This window comes from Barbus barbus (genome assembly GCF_936440315.1).
Source record: "Barbus barbus genome assembly, chromosome: 42".
Classification (NCBI taxonomy): Eukaryota; Metazoa; Chordata; class Actinopteri; order Cypriniformes; family Cyprinidae; genus Barbus; species Barbus barbus.
The window spans coordinates 15,355,777-15,375,820 of record NC_136720.1 but is presented as its reverse complement, the minus strand read 5'-3'; the positions used below and the strand labels follow the sequence as shown (position 1 = coordinate 15,375,820).

Genomic DNA, 20,044 nt, shown 5'->3' with positions numbered 1-20,044 from the left:
TTTATACACATGTAGATGGGGGAAAAGTTTCATTCGCCCTCTATATCATGTGGCATTTGCAGTGTTGTGCAAGTTACTTCCAAACTGTAATAAATTATAGATTACTCATTACTGCCATTGAAAAGTAATTCCTTACCTTACAATATTACTGTCTCAGAATTGTAATGCATTACATGACTCCTGTATTACTTTTGAGTTACTTTCACCAAAATAACTACAGAAGTAGAACTTAACATTCTAAAATGACAAAATGTACTATTTTGTGTGCACTCACAATATCAACAAAACGTTGTGCTTTTATCTTGAACAGGAGCGCTTCACAAAAATGAACCGAAAGTCAGCGAATACATGCCTCACAGACATGATAAATATATCTATAGAAAGCTTTAAATTACTAATTAATGAAATAAAAACGAAAACAAAAATGTTCGTTATCCGTGAAGATGCACTTCTCTCTAAAGGCGCGTCTAACGAGGAGATGACAAATCCTTACTATTTCCCCCCGGCCACATTCATGGTAATTACTTTTGCTGGGGCTTTTGCTTTATTGTGTGTATTTGAACGCAGAACTCTTCATCTGTGCTGACGGCTCGCTGCTGCTGCGGGACACTAAACACCGTCGAGCCGCTCTTGACAGTCACGGTAACACGGACTCATGTTACTTCCACCAGCGTGGCAATTTTTTCATCAATAATTGATGGATGTCTAAAATATAAAGATAAGGAGAAGTCTAAAACAGGCCTGAGGACCGGCGCGCGTCTGAACTATGACGTGAATATTGGCCCGAAGGGACAAAGTCGTAGCCCGACTTTAAATTAATTTTTTTTTAAATAAATAAATTTTGATCTAAAAGTGTGTTGTAACGCAAGCGTTACTGAACATGTACAGAGTAAAATATTACTGAAAATTGATTAGTAATGCCTTACACTACTGCGTTACAGCAAAAAGTAATCCGTTACTGTAATGCATTACTTTTGTAACGCGTTACTCCCAACACTGGGCATTTGTTACAATATTTTGTGGTTAAGCTTTTATGTAGTGTTGATAAATAGGTTTACAGTACATTTTCAGCATGTTTTCTGCACTACACTAGGCATAAATTGGACGCTTTTGCACCTACTCTTCTGCTTTGCTCTCATTTACGCAGCACCATGCTGCACACACATGCAGTGTGAATATTGTAATTCGTTAAAATGGTATCAAAATAAAGTGTCATTCAAATGCCATCTGAAATAGGCAATAACTGAAACGATGGAGAAAAGGAGGGAGAGAGAGAAAGGACACAGAACAAAAGAGTGCAGGAATGAAAAGAAGATTAGCCAAGAGTGGAAAATGAAAGTAATCACTAGGGGAATTTTATCCGGACCTTGGAGGACTGAGAACTGAAATGGAGTTCTGTGATTGCAAGCTGTCTTTCAAGCACTTTTAATGTGTGTGTGTGTGTGTGCGCGCGTGCGTATATAGTTTTGTGCGCAAACCTCTGCAGATAAGAGACTGGCCTTGAAAAATGACTCAACAAGAATGTCATTACGGTTTTTTTTCCCCTCAAATGATGTGATGGCACCATGACTGTAAAAGGAACACCTGAAGTGTTCAGTGCTGCCAGAGTGAGAACATGCACAATGAGCCGTTTCCATGCCAACGTAAGCAGAGAGCCTGGGTTGATTTAACTGGTGTCACTACTGCCAAGCTTCAGTTTACCGATGGAAAAAATGACCTTGCAGCACAGGACGATAGGTTAGAGGTTTTCGTTACCTCTGCATGCTCTGGGATGGTAACACAAGCCCTTCGGCTGATCACTGCATGCAACCACAGAGTGAGTGAGAGTCTGTGTGTACATGTTATGACACTCCAAATCAATGCAGATACAGATCTTTCTTATGACTAATGTGAGAAATAGTGAGATTGTGTGTGGGAACTTTTATTTGAAATGGAAAACAAACAAGTTTAGATGAGTTGGACATGATAAATTTGCCATAAAAATTCACCCAAGTCATCAAGCCTCAGTCAGCATGCTCTGAAAGACACATGTGTCCCAGACGTATTTCAAACAAAACATAATAAAAAAATTTATTATAAAAAAAAAAGCTCAATCACAACAAGTCAAAAACACACAAAACAAGAATAATAAAATATAAAGTAAAATAATAAACGAAAACAATTGAATGATACAAAACAAAAAGAATGAAACAAAACCATAGAACAAAACACTAAAACAAACAAAATAAGAATAATAAAATAAACAAAATCTCCAAACAAAACAATAGAATGATACAAAACAAAATAATGAAACTAAAACAAACAAAAAAGGAATATATAATACAAGCACAAAACAAATTGAATGATACAAAATAAAAGAATGATATAAAACATTCAAAACACTGCTTGAGGTAATAAACCAAAATGGTAAAAGTGTCAAGTACTGAAGTCACTTACCATGTTGACAGCATCCTTGTCAAATGGGTTGCACTCGATGTTCTCTGGGTAGTGGGCAAGCACTTTGGATTTGAAGGTCCTTTTGAGGGGGCTCTGATCAAAGTTTTCCCCTGCAGAGAGGAATGGAATAAGTATTAAGGAGAGTAGAGGATTGGAAACATCTTTTAAAATATTCATAAGCTTTAGGATGCAAAAGCTATTGTACGAGTAGTATGTCTGAATTGTTATACATGGTCGTAAATAAGAGGAGGTTTGTCATGTGTCTTTAGCTACACTGCATAAAAGTTTCATGGTTTCGCCACTAAACTGCAAGGCCTTTTGAGAGGATGGTACTGTATAGAGATATCCACGGAAACAAGTTACATCTGCTTATTTGTGCTGAACCGTAATGTATATTTCAACATACAGTTAAATAAATCTGGCACAATACTCTAACACACATTTCACACCTTCTTTTGAAAGTTTAATATCTTGTTGAAACAAACATTGCTGTGACATTTACTACAACTCTCTCAGGTACGTTGGACAGAGTAATCCACTTGTATTTACCATGCAAATGTGACCCAGATACGACACCTGTCTCTGAGGGGATAGTGTTGGTCTGAGCAGGATTCCTCACCATCTAATCTCAACGCTAACATACATACACTCACAGCTGCGTTTGTTCAGCATTCATTTTCCTCAAAATAAGAATGTGATAATTGATTAATGATATTTTGATAAATAAATCTTCAGAGAGTTGTCATGATAGAGATTTTAGTATGGTAATGGATATGACCATGTTAATGTATATATTTGGTCTTGGTGGAATAGATCTGCTACGCTGCTGAATTGCTGCTGCTATTGGTTATTGCTGTTGTTGTAGATTATTATTGCTGCTGCAAAGCAAGTACAGAAACTTGCTACTGTATTAAGAGTATTAAGACATACTGCTGCTGCACAAATAGCATATAAAATAACCCACAGCACATCTATACAGGTGGAGCTGGGGAAGGTGGAGGGTTTCAGAAGAACTCTGAAAGCCCGCTGCGAATTGCTCTAGTTAATGCTAACCAGCCATTTAAATGTAAAGCAGCAAGCTCATTGGCTGCATATGCAACATGAACCAATCAGCTTGAGCCAAGTAGTTTAAAGCTGTGAATATCATCAGTTTGCGCTAACGACCCATCAGCCTGCGCCATCCAGAGTTTCATGATAGAACTTGGCATAAATAAATGAACAAACAAACATTTCAGTAAAAACAATAACTAATATTGAGAACAGTCTACTATAATATATTAAATGTTACTAATAAATATTTTTAATATATGCACGTGTTTAGGATATCAAAATTTATTTAAAGATTTTTTTAGTGAATCAAAAGCAGAAAATTAGATTTATAGTTTGCTGTTTTGCTTTAATATTTAATATGCCGTCACTACAACAAATTCCTTGTATGTGTAAACATACTTGGCCAATAAAGCTCATTCTGATTCTGAATATTATTTATATTTCAGTTTTATACTTTGGTTATTGCTTTCAAGAGTTACCGTTATCATTATCATATGCGCACTTCAATTTGCAAATTGTTTGAATGATAACATTAAAAATGTGGAATATCCAATTAAATTATAAAATGAATGGGATTTTCAGACTTTATTGACATTTGAACCTATATCTTTCATTTGAGCAAGGCTTGACGTGTGTAGAGTCGGCACACAATGATTGTCTAAAAACAACAGGGAGGCACTGTGCCTCTTTCTACCATCATGAACGCAACAGTTTCATGAGAAACAGTTGCTTTTATGGCTCAGTGCACATTACTGTGTCTCAAACAGGCCGACACATGCAGCACATGGTGTTGCATAGCATAGCACTGACAGCAAAACACAAGCGGGAACACAGATTGGAAAAGCGCCATGAACGTCACAACAGTGCAGATTACAGGAGCAGACAGTGTGTCGTGCAGGATTTGGATTTGATGAGTTAAAATGCACAGATTTAAATCAAATGAATGTGAAGCAAACAAGATAGAGCGTGCAGTTAGCATAAAAAGACAACTAACTGACGATACAGACGTTACAAGTACAATCTTGATTAAATGAAAACAGCACTCAGGCACTCAGAATGAGGCAAGGTAATCAGGACTGAGTCCAATTAACAACCTAGCTCATGTTTTGTCATGTATGAAGATTATTTACAGAGCGAGTCTGTGCTGTGGAGTGACCTAGCGGTGATTTGGCAGGAGAGAATGTGTGATAGCCCTGGGCATTAACTAACAGGAAGGGACAGGGAGGAGGAGAAATCTACTAAAGCCCTTTATAACAGAGAGTCTGAGGCCGCAGGCATACACGTGAGAAAGAGACACTGATGCAAACACCCCATGAAGCAATAGCAGGAACAGCAGGAGAACAAGACGGGGAGGGAGAAAGACAGACAGTGTTGCAAGAGAAGAGGAACTGATTTAAAATAACAAGCTGAGGCAAATGACCCACATTTAAGATGCATATCTCAAACCAAGAGAGAACGAGAGGAAAAGAGGGAGGAAGTAGTGAGGACCGAAAGCTAAATGACAACAATGACCCCGTTTACACTTGGTACTCAGTCTTGTTCGTTCTGATATGTAGCGATGTTTAATCAATCCTTGATGGGTATAATGAAGTCTATATATTTTTTCAAGTGAACAGCCCATTTCTTTCGGAAATACATCAAATTACAGAAGCAAAATGGGTTGCAATTGACATTGTGTTTTTAATATGTCCAAGTCTAGTAGTAGTAGTAGTCAAAAACATCCACATTACATTTGTATATATTATATAAAGGTAAATATTAATCTGTTCTGATGCAGCCCAGACAGCTAAATGATCAATTAAAACTAGAATGTACATTTCCTGAAGAAAATGTGAGTGGTGCTTGCTGTGGCAAAACTCACCCCTCAATTACTAGGGTGTTTCTAGGTGATTGCTTGAGCGTTGCTAGGGTGTTCTGGGTGGTTACTATCGTGTTGCTAAGCGGTTGGTAGTTGTCACACATCATTACTATGTAGTTTTATAGAGCTCTTAGTATGTTCTTAGCCTGGTTTAACACTTAGATAATCGCTATTAGCATGTAGCTGTAGAAGAAGAAGCAGAAGCAGCAGAATAATAAGTGTGCAAGATAATTGTGATGCCTTGCCTTTGGCAAGCACCACCAACTAGATAAAAAAGTTTGTTGACACAAACTTTAAGTTGGCTTGAGAAAGCCGGACCAAAAAGTTAGAAAAGTTTAAGAAATTTAAAAAAAGTTGTGTTTGATGTTTTCAGTCTGAAAAACAAAGTGTAAAGTAGTTTGATAGACAGACAGACAGATAGAGTTAAATGACAGACAGACAGACGAGTTTGAATGGGTTAGAAATAGTACATAGAAGGGAAGCTTGATTGAGCCTCAAGTGATTCTGGGAGTTTAAGTTTGAATTTTGACAGTTGGAGTTTGAATAGTCTTGGCTCATTTGAACATTCCGTCAATGTAAGTCTATGGGATTTTTATGATTTTTAATCTTCATTTTTATGAAAACCGTAAGTCCAATCAGTTAGAAAAGATATAGCATACTCGGTCAGATCAGTCTGAAGATCTGGACTGAGTTTGGAGTTTATAGAGTTAAAGCTCTAGGAGGAGTTATAAGAATAATAATAAGAAGTTTAAATACAATTTCAGTAAGTTGTCTTTCTCAAGCCTACTTAAGTATGCAAGATAACAATAGTGATGCCTTTGGCAAACTAGATATGCACATTTCCTGAAGAAAATGTGAGTGGTGCTTGCCGTGGCAAAACTCGACACTCGGTTGCTAGGTTGGCTTGAGTGGTTTCCACGGCACTGCTAGGCGGTTGCTAGTGTACCCAGGGTGGTTGCTAAGGTGTCGCTATGCGGTTGCTAGGGTGCTGCTATGTGGTTGCCATGGTACCCAAGGTGGTTGCTAGGATGTTGCTATGCAGTTGCTAGGGTACTCAGGGTGGTTGCTAGGGTACACAGGATGGTTGCTAAGGTGTTGCTGTGTGGTTGCTAGGATCCTTGTGGTGATTGCTAGGGTGTTGCTAGGCAGTTGCTGGTTTCATAGATCATTACTATGGAGTTTTGTAGATTTCTTAGCATGTTCTTAGCCTGAATTAGCACTTAGCTAATGACTATTAGCATGTAGCTATTCACTGCTAGCATGACTAGCATGTTTGAAGTCCAGTTTGCTAGCATAAGTCAAAAGAACCAACTCCCATGTCTGTGCGATATTCTGGTTGCTATGGTACACTGTTTGGTTGCAAGGGAGTGGCTTGGCAGCTGCCAATGATTATACTCCAAAGACAGCTTGTCAGTATAAATTACATAAACCCCCATATCTCTATGACATTCAGATTTGAAGATACACCTCTTTGGGTTTGGGTTGTTAGGGTCATCAATAATGGTTGCTAGGGTGTGGCTAGGAAGTGCCAGTGGTGGTTCATGATTGGTTGTTTGCTGTCCTGAGTCAAAAACACCCACCCCCATGTCTCTACAACACTGTGATCTAAAGATACCCATCTGGCCCTTCATAATGACAGTCAATGTGATCAGTTGCTAGGGTGCTCTAAATGGTTGCTAAGGCGTGGCTTGACAGCTTCACAGTGATCCTGAGAGTCTGATTGGTTGCCTGAGTAAAATGAGCCCACCCCCATGTCTTTATGACATTGTGATGCAGAGTTATGTTCAATGCAAAATTCCTATGTAAATTACCATAGTAGAAAAAAACGTGTGTTCAGATGCTGTTTCATGGGCCGTCCCTCACCATAGTATGTCTATGGGGCAAATTTGGGGTGCTCTTGCGCCCCAGGGGTACAACTTATACCCCACTGCAGGGTATGTTCTCGCACAGCTTGACAGCCTCTTCAAATATGGTGACTTACATATTTCTGCCACAATGCATTGTCTATGGGATTTTTCGGCCGATTTTTTGCCCGATGTATGAACATCGTACGCCCGATCGCTTATAAAAGTCCAGCACACCTCTCCTCAATAGGCCGCACGATTTGACGCCCGTTTCGTGGGTCTGTGGCAAACGGTGTGGGACGAGTTACGCGCCGAAGTTTGTACGGAAGTAGTAAGAAGAATAATAATAAGTATGTGAGATAATAATAGTTATGCCTTGCCTTTGGCAAGCACCACTAATGAGGGCTTCAAAATGGTTAGAAGCAGCTTCAAAAAATTACCACTCAATCCGAAAAAGTGCATATATTTATTTGCACAGAACTGCAGCAACGTTAAAATTGTGGATATTAAATTTATTTTATTTATACATTTGACTGATAAATGTGAAAATAATATTAAACATTCTACAATATTAAAATTCTATAAGCTTTAACCATTAAAATTCAAATATTAAATTCTTATAATATATTTATTCTAAATTATTAAATATGAAAATGAAATACTAAGGGTTATTCAATAATTTAACATTGTATAAATGTAATACAATAAGAATGAATGAATGATAACATTCTAAAATATTAAAATAAAATACATTTGAAAAATTACATCTCTAAATCATGTATTTACACATTTAATCAATATTACAATAATATTAAATAATCTAGAAAATTTAAATTCTAATCTTTAAATAATTAAAATAAACTCATTTTAAAAACTACAAGTTAATCTAAAATCACAATATTAAAATGTACAGTATGAAATGTGGATATTAATTTTGAGATTTTGAGATTAGTTTAACATTTGGGAGATGTGCTTGGTTGGAGACTGTTTTCACGTTTTTGTGCTTTATCAAGCAGTAATGCACTGATACAGTAAGCAACCTATATTTAGTCAAAATCAGAAACCCTCTGCTCAAAGTCTTTATACAAGCAGATACAGGGGATACATTTGGAAAGCATGTTAATACCAGGTTTAAACAGCAATCTGCCTTGCCTGACTGCTTGAGATCAGATCATTTGAGGTGAATCTTAATACCAAGTGTAATTAAGGGCAAAAGAACGAAGGATGGGAAATAAAAATGGAGAAATTTAGGGAAGCTTAGTGATGAGGAGGTTGATGACATTTACCTGCTGCCACGGCCTCTGGGTCACTGCCCTGACGATCAGCCTCTAGCCATTGGTACAAAGCTGAGATGGCAAACACACAAACAGACAAACAAAAAGCAAAAATGTCAAACCAAACACAGAAATGAAGCAGCAAACAAAATGGATATGTGACTGAATCCAAAGTGCAATGGCTTTGTAGACACAGACAGCATGTGTTATTTTGCAGGCTGAGCAGTGATGGAGGTGAAGGGAGTCATGTTTTACAGCCTCTGCTTTGGTGAGCTGCTTGACTGTAGGCTGTAATATCTGCTCGGATGGAGACATCACGTTATGTATGGCCAGCAAGCGCTCGCAGAATATCTTAATGGTGGGTGTTAAAGGAACACGATGAGGTGGTTAAGAAATATCTACATGTGCAACCCACAAACATTCAAATACAGACTATGCCTGGCTGGAAAGACATCTTCAGTATGGATCATCAAAGAGTGTTCTACCCATTTTTACAAAACAAAACTTATGGTTCAGACTGAGCCACACTTTTCAAATACACAAAGTGTTAAAAAAAAAAACAATATAAAAAAACATTTTTCACTTAATAGAAATAAAAATACAAAAACTTAAACTGGGAAAAAGTACACACACAAAACTACAAAATTAGCTAAAATAAAATAACGTCACAAAATGATTTTAGTTTCACTTGTAATAAATACAATTTAAAATATAGCTGCAAGCAGCAATCACGGGGCCAAGCACTCCAATGGCAAAGTCAGGAGCTAAACATGGCATGGAGCATCAGACCAAATGCAACAATGAGTAACAAAAGCAATAATTGCACGATTGTAATTGAAAGGGCTGAAAATTATAAATAAAACCACCAGTAATATGATTAAATGGCTTATCACTTTTGGCCAATAGGTGACGCTCTAATCAAAGCACTTTGTTGCGTTCTGTGTGAGTCGACAATGGCACACACAAAGTTTGGTGTAATTACGTCAAAGCTTTGCATAGATATAGTCTCAGACTCATTTTGGCAACATGCCTAACATTTGTAGCAGCACTATACGAAAACGGTTTAATCTGTCGACATGAAATCCATATCTTTTTGTCAGCGTGGTCTGAAGATGATCCCATTCAATTTTGGTGAAAATCGGACGAACGGTCTAGGAGGAGTTCGAAAAAGTAGGTTTTCAACATGAAGCAATATGGCGGACAGGAAGATCGGCTTATTATAGAATAATTGGTATGTATGTTGTCGGCATGACCCAAGGAATATTTTGAGACCAGTTTCATGACAATAGGCTGATGCAATCAAAAGTTATTAGCATTTCTGTAAGTTCAATATTCAATGGTTACTGAATGATCTATTACTCTTGACCAATAGGTGGCGCTGTGACCAAAATGACGTGGCTTGGTCAGAGTGAGGTGACAATGACACATGCAAAGTTTGGTGTAAATATCTCAAAGCTTTGCAGAGATACAGCCTCAGATGCAGTTTGGCATCTTTCCAGCAAATTTGTTGATACGTTAAACGAAAACCGTTTCGTGTATCGTCACGAAATCCATAACTTTTTGCCAGCATGGTCTGAAGATGATCAGAGTCAAGTTTGGTGAAAATCAGACGAACGGTCTAGGAGGAGTTCGAAAAAGTAGGTTTTCAACATGAATCAAAATGGCGGACAGGAAGTTCAGCCCATTATGGCAAAATTGGTATCAATGTTCTCGGCACGAACCAAGGAATATTTTGAGACCAGTTTCATGACAATAGGCTGATGCAATCAAAAGTTCTTAGCATTTCTGTAAGTTCAATATTCAATGGTTACTGAATGGTCTATTACTCTTGACCAATAGGTGGCGCTGTGACCAAAATGACGTGGCTTGGTCAGAGTGAGGTGACAATGACACATGCAAAGTTTGGTGTAAATATCTCAAAGCTTTGCAGAGATACAGCCTCAGATGCAGTTTGGCATCTTTCCAGCAAATTTGTTGATACGTTAAACGAAAACCGTTTCGTGTATCGTCACGAAATCCATAACTTTTTGCCAGCATGGTCTGAAGATGATCAGAGTCAAGTTTGGTGAAAATCAGACGAACGGTCTAGGAGGAGTTCGAAAAAGTAGGTTTTCAACATGAATCAAAATGGCGGACAGGAAGTTCAGCCCATTATGGCAAAATTGGTATCAATGTTCTCGGCACGAACCAAGGAATATTTTGAGACCAGTTTCATGACAATAGGCTGATGCAATCAAAAGTTCTTAGCATTTCTGTAAGTTCAATATTCAATGGTTACTGAATGGTCTATTACTCTTGACCAATAGGTGGCGCTGTGACCAAAATGACGTGGCTTGGTCAGAGTGAGGTGACAATGACACATGCAAAGTTTGGTGTAAATATCTCAAAGCTTTGCAGAGATACAGCCTCAGATGCAGTTTGGCATCTTTCCAGCAAATTTGTTGATACGTTAAACGAAAACCTTTTCGTGTATCGTCACAAAATCCATAACTTTTTGCCAGCATGGTCTGAAGATGATCAGAGTCAAATTTGGTAAAAATCGGACGAACGGTCTAGGAGGAGTTCGAAAAAGTAGGTTTTCAACATGAATCAAAATGGCGGACACGAAGTTCAGCCCATTATGGCAAAATTAGTATCAATGTTCTCGGCACGATCCAAGGAATCTAGCAATACCAGTTTAATAACAATAGGCTAATGTACGCAAAAGTTATTAGCATTTTTCGAAATTTCGTTATAACTTTTGACCACAAGGTGGCGCTGCCCCCAACTTTTTTGTGTACATTCAGGGCCTGGTACCGAACATTTTTGTAATTATTTGCGAAACGATACGCTAATGCGTTCTTAAGATACAGCAATTTAAAAGTAAATTCAAAATGGCCGACGCCCAAAATGGCTGAATTGGGAAAACTGGATATCGTTCGACTCGGCATGATGTACTGAATCTAAAGACACCAGTTTTGTGATTTTTGGTCAGAGCATTCAGAAGTTATGAGCAAAAATATGCTATTTTTATATCTCCTGACCACCAGGGGGCACAGCGCCGAAACACTGTAGGTAGTCTCAGGTCATGCTTGTTACAACACACACCCAGTTTGGTCTCAATAGGCCAAACTGTTGCGGAGATATAGCCTCACGTTCACTTTTACGTGGTTTTCGTAGAATTTGTTCGTGGGCTATTCGGAAATGGTTTGACAAATCAACTTGAATTCCATAACTTTTTGCCAGCATGGTCTGAAGATGATCTGGTTCAATTTTCGTGAGATTCGGTGCAACGGCCTAGGACGAGTTCGAAAGAGTAGGTTTTACGAACAATTGAAAATAGCGAAAAAACTAAACCTTACGATTTTTGAATTTTTGGTGTCCATTCGACTCGGCTTGAGCCAAGGAATCAGAGGAAAAAAGAATTTTAATTTTGTGGCTTACGGTTCAAAAGTTATTAGCATTTCAAAATCGCATTTTTGGACAATTGGTGGCGCTAGAGAGTTTGAGTTAGAGACTCCAAATTTGCTACGGTTAATGGTGAGACTGGCCTCTATCAGTGCGCCAAATTTTACAACTTTCCCGCAATCGGTTCTATGGGCTGCCATTGAATCGCGGCGGAAGAAGAAGAAGAAGAAGAAGAAGAAGAAGAAGCAAAAGAATAATAACACTAACAAACACAATAGGTGCCTACGCACCTTCGGTGCTTGGCCCCTAATAAATTTAAATGGGAAGAACTGAGAATACATTAAGGATGACGTACTACTGTAATTTATATGATTCTTCACTGAGAAGATTTATATATATGTAAATAAGTAATATTTTATTTATCTTTACATTACAGAGAGCCAGACGTGTTATTCTTGAGATTCACCCACACAGGAAGCGACTGCTGTGTCTGCAGTGTTATGAACGGTATTTACAGGATGACTCAGCCGGTGTGTTATGAACAAACGTCACTGCTGACTGAATGTGAATCAAGCACTCCTTTGAACTCACCTAAGATCCTAACTACCCATAAAATCTGTTAAATCCAGCACCTGCCATACTCTTCCTCGCTTAATTAACCCATCTCACACATTTTCAAAGATGCTGAATGTTAAATGCAAGTATGCTACCTCCAAGTCCCAGAAAAAGCATTACAACGTGTTTATTGTACAACTGCATTCTTTACAGTACCTTTGAGTACCAGTACACTAATCATTAAGTTTCATACTAGCGTATGTATATACATAATAAAAGTAGCACTTCAGCATTTTTTTCCAAGTGTCCATAAAAGCAAAGCTTTTTCTGCATTAACACATGGCAGCAGTGGAAGGGAGTATTGGATTTGTGATATTGAGCTTCAGAGACCAAAATCACTGGCCTTGTTCAGAGCAACATTCATTTTAAAAGTGCTGATGGATGAGAGAGAAAGAGCAAGGGACAGCACACAATGTCTCCTGAAGAGCCTTTGTCCATCCTCAACAGCGTTACGTAATTGAGCTCTATATGTGTGTGTGTGTGTGTGTGTGTGTGTGTGTGTGTTTCAAGTGCTGAGCGGTCACATTGTGAGCACGAAACATTGGGGTCCTTTTCCTTCTCGCAGGGTTTGGCAGTAAGCACAGCTCCAGTGTCAGACTCATAACATCTACTAAAGCTGTAATCCACAACAACTCACTGTTTTATCTTACTGCATCATAAGCAAGAAAACAATTCACTTACATGGTTTGGCACTGACATTTCATGGGACGAATAGCTTGAATTTGCTTGATAAGAGTTACTTTGAAAGAAAGTGAAGGGATGGAATAAGTAGCAACTTCAAAATATTTAATGAGACGGTTCCAGCGCTTTATTAATAAAAGAGCCTTGTAATGTAAGGAACATGCTAAACTCAATCTTTCAGATATGAACACAAACAAGCAGACTTTTCCAGGCATGACAAAAGGCTGTCAAGATAATGTGTGGACTCATATCAGCCGGTTGCAAACGGTCAAAGTTCAGAGAGAATGTAACAATCTGTTTACATCCACTTTAAAATTAAATTTCTGACTGTCTGACTAAAATTCTATCAGCGTTTTTTTGTAAAATCTGACGAACAGATCTAGATAATGTGATCTCAGCTGCGCATGCAGATGATTTAGAAACAACAATGCTACTGTGTACTTAGTATTGTACACTAAACTTTTAATGCAGAGTGTATGGGATGGCGAAACTAATATTCAAAAGTTTAAACTGTATAATTACCATAAAATACTATAGTTTAAAAGTTAAACAAATAAAATAAACCTTCATATTTAACAGTTTAGATACAAATTTGAGCTAAAGAAGCATATGAATCACACTGAAATCAAACAGTCACATGGTGTTTGATAAATCTTATCTGAGGACACAGGTCACCGATGAGCTGGAACTGAGTCAATGAACTAAGTCAACATGACTAGTTCATGGTCTCATTCGGTCACTGCACACACACAAACATAGTGAAGACTGAGCAGATTCAATTGTGTAACCTTTTTGACCTGTTTGAGACCCTAGATATGCATATCGGCCCATCTAATGTTTGCAATGATACCTTTTTGGTTGAGAAATTTAAAGCAACCAGAGACATTACATATCCAGACCTGCATCAATCTACTTTCTGACTGTTATTAAAGTAAAACATTTATATATTAAAAAAAGCTTTAAAAGCTGTATGCCATCCAGACCACAGACACAAAAACATACATTTATAAGATGAAGGCTTCTGAATGGCCTTACCTCAGTTGTAATCTATTAGGATGAGGGCCACGCAGAGTGGTAAAGATGTTATGTAAGTGGATTTTGCACCTGTGACATAACTCAGCAAGTTATGACAAATATTGCCCATTCGGCACTATGCCACCAGCTTCTGTTCAGAGAGCTTTAAACAGCTCTCATCTAGAGCAAAGATACTTATGACAGATATCCGCCCAAAGCAGACAAACTGCCCCCTAGATGCCTTTAAAAGTGCTTGACTGACATAACCATCCCATATAAGCACTATATGGCTGAATGTATATATGGACACCACCTTGAAATGAACATATTTGGACTCTAGTCACTTCTATGAGAACAAGCATCTTAATGATGCACCATGCAGTCTTTGGACCCACTTTCTTTAACATACACTAACATTTAAATTAATAATTTGATACTCTGCACTTAATGTGTACATACAAGTTTTCAGAGGCAACTAATATAAAGTGGGACTCAAACTCTTAATACAGATTTGTGCTTACAGATTTTCCAACACTAAAATCTGGGGTGGAAAACTGGCCTGCACAAACCTGCATGGACTTGAAACCCTATTGAACCCATCTGGGGTGAACTGACAGCAGGCCATTACCCAACATTAGTGCATCACTGATGCTGAACATTTAATTTAATGCCATAGCAAAAATGTCATAGCATTAATCCCTCTTTTTGCTGCCATAACAGCTTCCAATCTTCTAGGAAGGCTTTCTATTAGATGTTGAAACATGGATGCAGGGATTTGCTACCATTCAGACCCCAGTAATCATCAGTAATGTAAGGCCCTGATGTTGTGTGATTGGTTCGGGTTTATTCTACGCCACACTTAGTAAATATATTTTTTTTAATGTCCCTTGCTTTGTGTACAGGAGCATTGTAGGAAAAAACCCTCTTTAAAATGTTGCAAAAAAAGAGAGTTGAAAATAAGAAAAAAAAATCTAAACAAAAAAACTAATTAAAAACAAGATAAAAAACAAAACCAAATAACAAATTAATCGAAACAAAACGAAACAAGACCAAATAAACAAAATGAAAAATGAAACAAAACTAAAATAAATAAAGTAAAAAATGTCAATGCATCTAAAAATATTGTAAATTTCACCACTAAAAATACTTGAAACATGTTTTATATATTTCAGTTTTTACATATTCACAGTGCAATAAAACTACATGTACAAGTTGTGAAAATGTGAATCTCATGTTTGAGATACAGTACTACACAGCATTGTACTTTACTTGAAATTAAGAGGAAGGCAGATTACAGCTGTACTGAGTCTCTGAGCAGATTACGCTAACAAGATAACAAACCCCCATCTCTGAAAAGTACTGGGGAGAGTAAAAGAATGACTTTGAACTACTTTACCTGTGTTTCAAAATAATGCAGGGTTAAGGGTTGTAGATTAACATTAGAATCTGTAGTAGTAGGAATATAAAGATTATGAAACATTGGGTCACACTTTATTTTAAGGTCCAATTCTCGATATTAACAAACCATTAGCTATTCCTTTTGCCTCAAACTCCCAATTTGGTGCTTATTAATAGTTAGTAAGCTAGTTGTTAAGTTTAGGTATTGGGTAGGATTAGGGATGTAGAATTTGGTCATGCAGATTCAGATTATATGCTTTATAAGTACAGCCAATATGTTAATAATAGACATGCTAATAAGCAACTAGTTAATAGTGAGAATTGGTCCCTATACTAAAGTGTTAAAAAGCATTGAGTTTAAATACCATAAGGGTGGACAAAGAATGAAAATAGGAACGGAAGAGGAAAGGTTCAGCAACACAACACTTGCATTCGACCGGTTTTTCCCCAATTCAGGCTTATTCAAGGAAAAAGTCAGTGGGAAGCTAGGGAGGTGTTGAGACATTAGCATAGCCATTATCCCAGTGTCCACGCTGGTGCTCATAGACAGATGGTCTAGGAACCAGTGCTCTTTATAGTTGTCCACTACTGCCTTGTGTCTCTGCCTGCAGTCACAATATGAGCTGGCCAGCGTCATTAAGAAACAATGAACGGAGACACGTCATGCGGCCACAATGTAACAATGTACCACTTGACACCCAGGTTTTGTAAGTCTCGTCTAGGCTGAAGTATTAGAAGCTTTTTTTTATGAGACCTCAAACAAACAAATAACAACATAATCAGGTTATTGACCAATATTAGAGATTTTATATTGCTGTATTGAAAGGGGAAAGGAAGTGGTGTGTGGCCAAGTATGGTGACCCATACTCGGAATTTATGCTCTGCATTTAACCCATCCAAGTGTACACACAGTAGTGAACATACACCGGAGCAGTGGGCAGCCAATGCTGCGGCGCCCGGGGAGCAGTTGGAGGTTCAGGGACTTGCTCGAGGGTCTCACCTCAGTCGTGGTATCGAGGGTGGAGAGAGTGTTGGTTATTCACTCCCCCACCTACAATCCCTGCCGAACCTGAGACTCGAACCCACAACCTTTAGATTACAAGTCCAACTCTCTATCCATTAGGCCACGACTGCCCCCTTGGATATTAGATATAAATTCAAGAACAAGAAATCTTTAGGAAAGTCACAATGAATAAATTTTTCAGATATAAATTATACTGTTTTGATACTGATTTACGTTAATTTAGTTAGGCAAACACACTGCTGGCTGGGTAAAATGTACCTCTCAGCATCTTGTTTGCTGTACTTGTTACAAGGGACTTGTTTAGGGACCACTATAAAAGTTAAATGGAGACGATACAGTTTCAAAAAGCACCACTCCAAATCAAGGGGACCAGACACCGGCGATTCACTGTTAATGACCATTCATGGTGTCAAATCCTCAGTAAATTAAGGTAATTCAAGAGACAAATCCCCTCTTTAGGTAGATGTGTGAAAAACGGAGACAGGCTAGTACATCAAAGATTGAAATATCTTCTTCTGCCAAAGCAGGAAAACCCATTTTATTGATGCATGGCACATCAAGTCAGACAGTAGGTGCGGCACATTGTGTAGGGAACTGAAATCATGATAAAAGTGCAGATCACCAGAGCATAAAGATGTGTGCATGTGCATGTCTTTGATTCAAATTTTGTGTTTCATGTTTTCATTTCCTTTGGTTATTATTGTTCACAATATGACAAATACAGAGGGACTGCCTGCAAAGCAATTTCTTTGAGATGTAGCAACCCTCTTTTCAGAGAGTCAAACACAAGAGGCCTATTTATAGTCTATATTTTTATTCCACTCAGAGGACATGACACCCTTAGGCCTAGAATATGTGCCTAGAAAGTGTTTGACAAGCCCTCCAAGAAACTAAAAACATCCAGAGATGAACAAGAACTGACTAATGAGAATCTGAAAAATAAACAAACAAAAGATAAACAAAGAAAAAGACATGAAAGGTGGCCAGTAGTGCAGATTGTTTTCCCCAAATCACTTGTGGAAGTAATTGAGGAAATTTACAATAAGACAGTTGCATTGTGAGATATGAAGTTAAATTGTGAAATAAAGTCATAAACAATAAGAAATAAAGTCACCATGCACAATTAGGAGAAACAAAGTTGCATTGCAACATAAGGTCACAATTACAAGAAATAAAGTCGCCTTGCATGACAGTCACATTGTGAAAAAGCCACAAGTGCAAAAAACAGTCACCTTTTTAGACAAATTTGCAATTACGAGAAATAAGTCAGATATAAAGTGAACCTTTGTGAGATATAAAGATGCAACTAAAAGAAACAAATTTGCCTTACGAGATAAAAAGTGGTAATTATGAGATAGAAAGCTACACTGCGAAAAAATAACTAACTTCGCTAGACAACAAGTTGCAAAATAGAAGTTGCATTTGCAAGACTTCTTTTTTAATTTCACGAGTTGTTTTTGATTTAGTTTTCTTTGTTTAGGTGGAGGCTCTAAATAAGCCCTTTGGGTTTTCTGCCTCTCCCTGCACAGTATATGGATTGCATTTTCTTCTTGTGTTTTTTTGTATACATTTCTTGTGCAAAATAAACTAAACTAAAAACTAAGATATAAAAGTTGCATTGTGAGATATAAAGTCGCAACTATGAGAAACCAAACTACTTGCACTGCAAGATATAAAGATGCAATAACATTCTTTTAAAATTGTGAGGTGGAAAAAGTCTACAACAATTTGGCTTCACAGAGGATGACAAGCTGACTCGAAAAGTGGCAACTGTAATAATCAGAGAAGAGCACAACCACATCATTAAAAAGCCTCTGCCATCAAGGAAAGGAGACACGGGGCAACTCAAAATGTCACTAATCGAGGGGACACAGTGCATTTGTGTAATGAAAGATCACTTCAATTAACCTTGACAGTCAAAACAGCCTCCTAAATAAAAAAATAAACAGATTGCACACACACAGTCCAGTGAAAGGGCGAGCAGTGTTGATTATGCGGAAAAGCCCAGAGAAGGGGGAGATCGGTCATATGAGTGCAGGGCTCCTCTGGGATTGGACGGCAGCACATTCAGTCATGCAGAAACACGCTGAGGTATCCAGCAGGAAATGTGTGTTTTGAACAATGGAAGCGAGGAAGCAGGGCCAAAAATATATCAGGAAAACAATCTCTCGCTCTTTCCATCTTCAAGTGGTTTGACTTACAAATGAGCGTTCTCATCTTCTCACAGTAGGTGCAACCAAAGCTATCCTTTAGAAACTAGGCCACCAGAGAATACAGGTGCTATGGGGTGGGGCGAGGGGGCTTTTCAGAACACTCGATATTGATCAAACAAGAACAGTAGGATAATCTTCAACAAAGGTTATGTTGTACATGGATCTCACATGAAGCATCTCACAATGCTACACACAGTGTGACTTCACATGGCTTATCTGATCAAATTCAAGCCCTGATAACACTGGACACACACAGTGGTGAATTAATCAAACTCAAACTGTTTAATCGTGATGAACTTTATTTGGGTAACCAGACCAATCTCACAGCGAAAAATCGGATCCATTGAAAGTCTCTCTGTACAAACATTACAAAGCAGATTTTTAGATATTCTTGAGTGGTGCTGCTGATGTTAAGATGCTGTTGACAAGGCTATGCGGTTGCTTAATGCTGTAAAGTCTCTAGATGTGTCTCAATTCAGTGCTAAAACTAATCACAAATAATTATCTTTAGGGGAAATGAGATGAAATAAAATACAATATAAATATTAGATGAAACACAAATGAAAATTGTTTTGTTTACAAAGCTGATGTAAAATTAGTCAAACTAAAACTGAAATAAAAATAAAGCTATGTAGGAATATAGACAACTAATAAAAATGACAAAAATCACCCCAAAAAAATAAAAGAAAAATATATAAATAAAATAATATTTTTAAAAAAAATTATAATAATTCTACACTAGTATTTAAATAATACTAAAATATCGCAAGTCTCAATTTCCCTTTTTTTTTTTATTTGTCAACATTGGATATTTAACTTTGTATAGTTTCCTTCTGTTTTTACGTTTATAATAAATAATGCCATCATCTAATGTTCAAAGCATTAAATCTTTAAAAACACTATTAACACTTAAATTGAACCTTTTAAGAAAATCTCCAAAAAGTATACGTTTTTCATTATGTACATTATAATAATGCTTTGATACCTTATTTCACTTATTGCATTTAAAACGCTTGATTTTAGGTTTAAGTGTATTTATTTACTTACAGAAAATAGTACAGAATTTGAATGTTGGCCATTAATCATTTTTCAACTGATTGTATCAAGTTTTATTGTATCAGCCACAATTTCAATATAATTATAACCAGAATCCTTTCATCAAGACAGTTTTTTAACAGCTGTGGATAGAGTTTAACTTGCCTTTCCCAGGACGGACATGCCTTTAATTGCACAGGCTTATTTTATTGATT

General features: G+C 37.4%; 1 protein-coding gene across 4 annotated transcripts in view; it reads right to left on the bottom strand.

Moving 5' to 3' along the window:
• LOC306861252 (DENN domain-containing protein 5B) overlaps window positions 1-20,044 on the bottom strand; it is a 43,050-nt gene that overhangs the window by 20,097 nt on the left and 2,909 nt on the right. For all 4 annotated transcript variants that reach the window (XM_079403430.1, XM_079403428.1, XM_079403429.1 and 1 more), the window contains exons 2-3: window positions 8,475-8,534; window positions 2,437-2,546 (exon numbers count right to left, since the gene is read on the bottom strand). In XM_079403430.1, coding sequence (XP_079259556.1) covers window positions 2,437-2,546; window positions 8,475-8,534 — 170 coding nt within the window. The remainder of the gene's footprint in view (window positions 1-2,436; window positions 2,547-8,474; window positions 8,535-20,044) is intronic.